This window comes from Euphorbia lathyris, chromosome 4 (genome assembly GCF_963576675.1).
Source record: "Euphorbia lathyris chromosome 4, ddEupLath1.1, whole genome shotgun sequence".
NCBI classification, from domain to species: domain Eukaryota; kingdom Viridiplantae; phylum Streptophyta; class Magnoliopsida; order Malpighiales; family Euphorbiaceae; genus Euphorbia; species Euphorbia lathyris.
In genome coordinates this window covers 21,213,018-21,218,821 of record NC_088913.1, presented here as the reverse complement: position 1 = coordinate 21,218,821, position 5,804 = coordinate 21,213,018, and the positions used below count along the sequence as shown (strand labels likewise).

The following is a 5,804-nucleotide window of genomic DNA, read 5'->3' as shown; positions in this document are numbered from 1 at the left end:
TAAATTACATTTTGTTTCAAAAATATACTCTAACTAACAGTAACCGGACAAATAAATATTTTTAACCGGTAAAAGACGGTCAACATGATTTTAACCAATTTTTTAACAAATAATTGTACACACTATACACAACTAATTTAATTGGCCTATCATACACTAACTAAACTTCAATTTCTCTCTCTTAGATTTTGATTATCTATGTCTTTCTCTCTCTTCGAATTTATTTTCTTTCACATAGTTTCCCTCTATTTTCCTTCTCTCTCTCTGTTAGAGTTTCTTTCTCTATTTTCTTCAGGATGCCTAGTTGCTAAATTTTGTACTGGTTAAGAAAAATGGTAACCACAGATGGAGAGAGAGGATTCGGAGGATGCACAAAAGCTTCGTCTTCTCTTTCTAGTTTAGATCCGTTAACTCTTCCACTACAAGAAAATCAATAGTTAGGGACTGAAAATTCAGTCGCAATTCAGTCCCTAAAAAGGATTACCGACTGAATTTCATGTGTTACCGACGGAATCTATTTGGTCAGTAACTACCTGGTTGGTAACGTGTTACTGACGATTTATTTGATGTGGTCGCTAACTTTACAACTAACATCACATGGTCATAAAGGTTAGTCACTAAGTTACTGACTAAATATTCAGTCGCAAACCAAGAAAATGGAGTCACTAACGTTGCTTCGGATATAGTTCCCATCCTTACTTTAGGGACAGAATTGATGATGTTTATGACCAATTATTCCGTCGCTAAACTGGCTACTCTTTCTTATTTGTTTATAATTACTTAATTTGTACAAAAATATAATTAATTTTGGATTGAAGAGAGTTCCTTCTCAATATCGAAAATAACAAACACATATGTCTAATGCAGTTCTAAATGATATTTCATACATGCGATAACCACAAGAACATTTGTAATTAGAAAGCCAAATAGAGATTGTGCAAGTAAGCACACACATTTTTCATAAAAATACTGTCAACCTGTTCATGCACACACTTTCTCTACGAGATGAAGCCTATAACTGAAATATGAAATATGGTTTCCTGCAATAATTGAAGACTAATGACATATAACTATGTAGACATCTCCTATGTACATTACATGTAGTTCATTTGGTGCTTCAACTCTTCGAAATTTCATTAGCATGTTTCCTCCAACTTCTTCCGTCTGCCAAAATTACACCATATAATTAACTTTAATTACAGTATTATAATAGTAACTGGAAATGGAAATGGGTTATGTAATTAGCTGTGTCTAGTAACAAAATAGTGAAGAAAAGTAGGAGTTTATGTTATTCAGTTCTTTTTCCAGAGCATTATCTGCTACCCCCTCCAAAAGATAGTTCTGAAATAAAGATCATAATAGGATAACAACAGCAAAATGATACAAATAATCATTTATAAAGAAAACTTAGTCAAGAAATCTATTACGGAAAGAGCAACAAATGGAGACAATAAGCCCCCATCAATGATTTTTTAACAAATTAACCCTGCTCTTTTAAACCGAGACATTAATTTATCATTTTTTTACACATTAAGCTCCTTTAGGACTATCCAGTTATGTAGGATTCAAATTATATTATAGTGCAAAAAGAACTGTTAGTATGTCTGTGTTTTAAAGAGAAAAGTTAGCTTATTGAATGAAAAATTTAGTCCAAAACTATACAATCCAACCCCCAAAACAAATAAAAGAATTGATTGGAAAGCTATAGATGTGATCTTACATATATTTACCTTTTTTTCCTCCATAAGATCCAATGCCGTTGCTTCTGCCAAAAGCCCTTTACTTGCATTTAATTTAACATCCGCTGACTCTTTCTTAAGCTTTGTTACCTGCAATGCATCGACTCATGTTTATATGAATTTATGCATTTAAAAAGCACTCTGATTTATGCTATTATGTCCATTTCACATACCTTCGTATCATTTTCTTCTTTCCTCTTCTCATACTCCCGACATCTGAAAAATTGTAAATGGAAATATATCAGCAACTAACCTATATAGCTAATATGAAAAAAACAGAGAAATTTCATCAATAAAAGAAGGTCCTAAATGCTTACTTTTGTTTGAGTTTCCTGTTTTCGTCTATCAAATTTGGAGCCTCCTGGTTTGTAGTAATGATAGGGTATAAAAAGGCGGAAAAAAATTAACCATAGAGTGGCAATCAGGCTCCAAGTAGACGATTATAGCAAGCAATATAAGTGAACTTTATCCGTATATGAAATGTACGAACTCAAACTGTTCTACAAACTAAAGGTATGAAACAAGCAGACAAGTTTTTCAGACATCACTCGAACCGTCTCCCAACTCCACATTTCACTTTGTGTGTGTGCGCACGCACATGACATTGCAGGGCATGACAATGAGCATGGATGCATGTCATGGCTTGAACTTGTATCAATTGTATATATAATTCACTCGTCCAATAATTGCACTTGAGCTCCATGTTCATTGCACTTACCTCTCTTTTCAAACGTGCTCTGCATCAACTGAATTGACCCCAATTGTTGCCTGCCTCTTCAAATTCTCACGTTCCATTGAATTACTACTCTCTTTCCTTTTTGTAAGTAGTCCTGTCGCAATATGAGGGTGTTATTTCTAAGTAGAGATGAGTAATTCCACCCGAACGACGGTCTTAAGACTTTAAACCCTAAGTGCAAGGTGGAATTACTAACTTGTCAGGTTTAAACTGGCACCCTAATTGACGTTTGGCACCCTAAACTTGCACTTGGACCTATCATGGACCTAAACTTAGAAATACTCATCTCTACTTAGAAATATGAGGTTTGGCACCCTAAACTTGCACTTGGACCTATCACGCACCTAACTTGTCAATTTAGGACACCTGGCGCTCTTATTTGCTGACATGTCATGGACATGTTTAGGTGAAAGTTTGACCCAGCAGTGGCATGTCAATTTTGATACATTAAGGTGTGTGACAAGTCCAAGTATAAGTTTGGGATGTCAAACAGAAAAAAGGAGCAATTTTAGGTGTACATAATAATGTATTAGCCTACTTTTTAACTTCCATGCAAATCAAATGCAAATTAGAAACAGATTTTTCTATTCCATATTCATACTATCAATGTGATATCTTATTAAAGAATGGATATGGCTCTTAAAATCATAAGCATGTCCGCAACATATTTTGTTATGTGCATATCAGAACATGTACATTCAGCTATATTGATAATCTATTATGTGCAAGAAGCATCATAAAATTAATTAAATTATTAATTTAAATTACCAGCCAAAAACCTTTAACCCCCATTAAAACCCACTCCTAAAACACCAAACATTTCACTAACAACCCAAATTAACTGATACTTCACTAACTCAACAAGCTTAACATAAAAATCATTATGCCATTGACAATCATACCAACAAAAAAAGGCATACCCATCAGTAACAATAGCATGTAGATGCTTAATATGGGTTTTGGGTTCAAGTTCCTCAAAGGCTTGCCTCAAACATACTTCTAGCTGAATTTTAGCTTCATGAGTACCAAATTTAAATAGCTTTGAGGCCATAATACATTCACCTAATGCAATAATAAGAAAGAATTAAAATAGGCATTCATAATTTATATGAATCAGATGTGACAATAGCAAACAACAGATGCAAATTTGATGTTAACCTCTTAGGCAAATTTATATCTAGATGTAAAGCACGAAATTAGCAGAGTCTAGATAGAATTGAACCATTTTCTTACCAACATCATTTGGTTCATCATTTCCATTAGGAGACCAGGCAGCCCAAATAAAAGAACCAGGACCTAAGATCTGGTTTAAGAAGATTAGAATCTTGTAAGCAATAAACACTTGAAACAGGATCGAACTTTTGCATTTTCTGGTGACACTTGCATAATTCGTACCGCCAGCGGCTTTAAATTTTTTCTCATAATTTGAAACAAGCAGCAGCCTGTCACTTTTTAGTTCAGCAACAACATAATAGAGAGTATCCTGAAAAAAGGGAAAGATGCAATATAATATCATTTATTAATTTCCGGCTGAGCTTATCAAATTGCAACTAACATGATTCTCCATTCCCAATTAGATATGGCACCCTTCCACTAGTCCCTAAGACATAGAAATTTCCCATCTCTCACATAAAACAACTGCTGGAAAAATTCCCAGAGTAGTGATCAAAAGGGTTATCAGGAATCATAGTCTACACATCTAGTGTTTATAATTAATAAATACCAATCTACCAACAAAGAGCAAAATTCCAGTATAATGCCTTCTAAAGTCAAAAGAAAAAGTGAAAAATGATAACTGACGACAAGAAAAACTTTAACTATAAGCATGTCTGCAAATAAATTAGTTAGTAAGGAAATTAGTTATAGTGGGTTTATAACTATGAGATGTCAAAAATTTCTCTACAAACACTATTAGGTAAGAGCAGTATTCTAATCCCTACAGGATCGCATTTCAATCTAAACTGAAATTAAATAATCATCCACATCTAAGAAATCGTAAGCATTTTTCTAGAGTGTTTACTAATAACCAAAATGTCATAGATCTTTAGCAAAACAGTAAGAAGAAAAACCCTTGCACAATACCAATTTGAAAAATCACCTGAAACCCTAACCGATCTCTCAGCCACAGTCTCTGGTAGCTTCAACAGCCACCACCCTTCATCCATTCCTCCAGCTCCTCCTCATCCCGTTCGGTCTTCCATTTTAGGAGACATTTCAGGGCGGCTTGGGCTCGGGCTCCTCCTTCCAACCGGAGTTCTGCGCTCTTAAATCGAGCGACTTATATTGCAAGTTCGACGGTGGGGCTTGAGATCTGGATGCAGCTGCAGATTCTAAGCTTTAGAAGAAAAAAGATGAAGGAGAATTAAAAAGTTCCTGGAAATGTCATTGGAGGATTAGGGTTAGAGAGAGGAAGAGTCAATGAGCAATAAGAAAGAAAAGGTCAGTGGGGTTCCTTTATTAAGAGAGAGAAAGAGTTAAGAGTTAAAAAATCTAATAAATAATTTTTTTTAATTAATAGAATAGATTTAAGGACTTAAGCGGCGGTCTTTAACTATTGGGTTTAGTGGCTAGTGTAGGTATTAAAGTTGGGTCCGTGTCTTCATTGTGATTACCAACCATTTATATAGTTAATGACTAATTTTAGTCTTTAAATTAATTCTTTAAATTAATGACTAATTTCATTTAGTCTTTAAAATCAGTCATTAACTTACTATTTTCTTGTAGTGTTCCCTCGGTTCACGGTCACCGTCTCGTAGAGTATGAGCCAAGTTCGATTCGTTATTTTCAAGAACAAAATGGTGTGAGTGATTTGTTCCAGATTTACATTCAATTTGGAATGATTTGTTCCAGATTTGGCTTGGGTGATTTATTCCAAATTTAAGTTAAAAAATGGTGTGGGTGACTCGTTCATTTTGGAATGATTTGTTCCAGATTTGACATGGGTGATTTGTTCCAGATTTAAGTTCAAAAATGACATGGGTGATTTGTTTTGAACTTCTTGCCTTCAATTTTTCAGATTGAAAAATGAACTTCTTGCCTTTAACTTTTCGGATGACACTTTAATTCTCATACATCTTCTCGAATTTATTTCTTTAAAATGATTTTGGACCTTTGGTTTTCCAGAATTGCAAGTTTGAAAGAGAGATATATGCCTGAATTTCCAAGTCTGAAAGAGAGATAAACATAGGCCCTGTTTGACAAAGAGCGTTTTAGGATAAAAAGAGCGTTTTTGACCAACTTTAGCGGTTTGACCACTGAAACCGCTGATTGGAGTGTTTGGTGGAGAGAGGTTTGGAAGAGCGTTTTGGGATGAAAACGCTAATTTTGAA

The 5,804-nt window shown here is 34.5% G+C and overlaps 1 protein-coding gene across 7 annotated transcripts; it reads right to left on the bottom strand.

Moving 5' to 3' along the window:
- Positions 1–941: 941 nt before the first annotated feature.
- LOC136226899 (uncharacterized) lies at positions 942–4,915 on the bottom strand. 7 transcript variants are annotated; one of them, XR_010687897.1, is made up of 7 exons: positions 4,574–4,915; positions 3,709–3,958; positions 2,458–3,537; positions 2,057–2,100; positions 1,913–1,955; positions 1,731–1,829; positions 942–1,164 (listed from the first exon to the last, which is right to left on the bottom strand). XR_010687897.1 is itself a non-coding variant. In XM_066015578.1 (6 exons), exons 2-6 carry the CDS (start codon positions 3,733–3,735, stop codon positions 1,118–1,120), a joined length of 270 nt encoding a protein of 89 aa, XP_065871650.1. In that variant the 5' UTR covers positions 3,736–3,958; positions 4,574–4,915; the 3' UTR covers positions 942–1,117. The 7 variants fall into 7 exon arrangements, 2 of the variants coding, with proteins under 2 accessions (XP_065871650.1, XP_065871649.1); XR_010687894.1 differs by having other exon boundaries at positions 2,057–2,569; positions 3,396–3,537; XR_010687893.1 differs by having other exon boundaries at positions 2,057–3,537.
- Positions 4,916–5,804: the final 889 nt, after the last annotated feature.

Excerpts from the sequence above, each read along its gene's own strand:
- LOC136226899 (XM_066015577.1), bottom strand. The coding sequence starts at position 3,735 with ATGGAAATGATGAACCAAATGATGTTG. Across the intron at positions 1,830-1,912 it reads AAGAAGAAAATGATACGAAG|GTAACAAAGCTTAAGAAAGA; the intron begins GTATGTGAAATG and ends GATGCATTGCAG. Across the intron at positions 1,165-1,730 it reads ATCTTATGGAGGAAAAAAAG|ACGGAAGAAGTTGGAGGAAA; the intron begins GTAAATATATGT and ends TAATTTTGGCAG.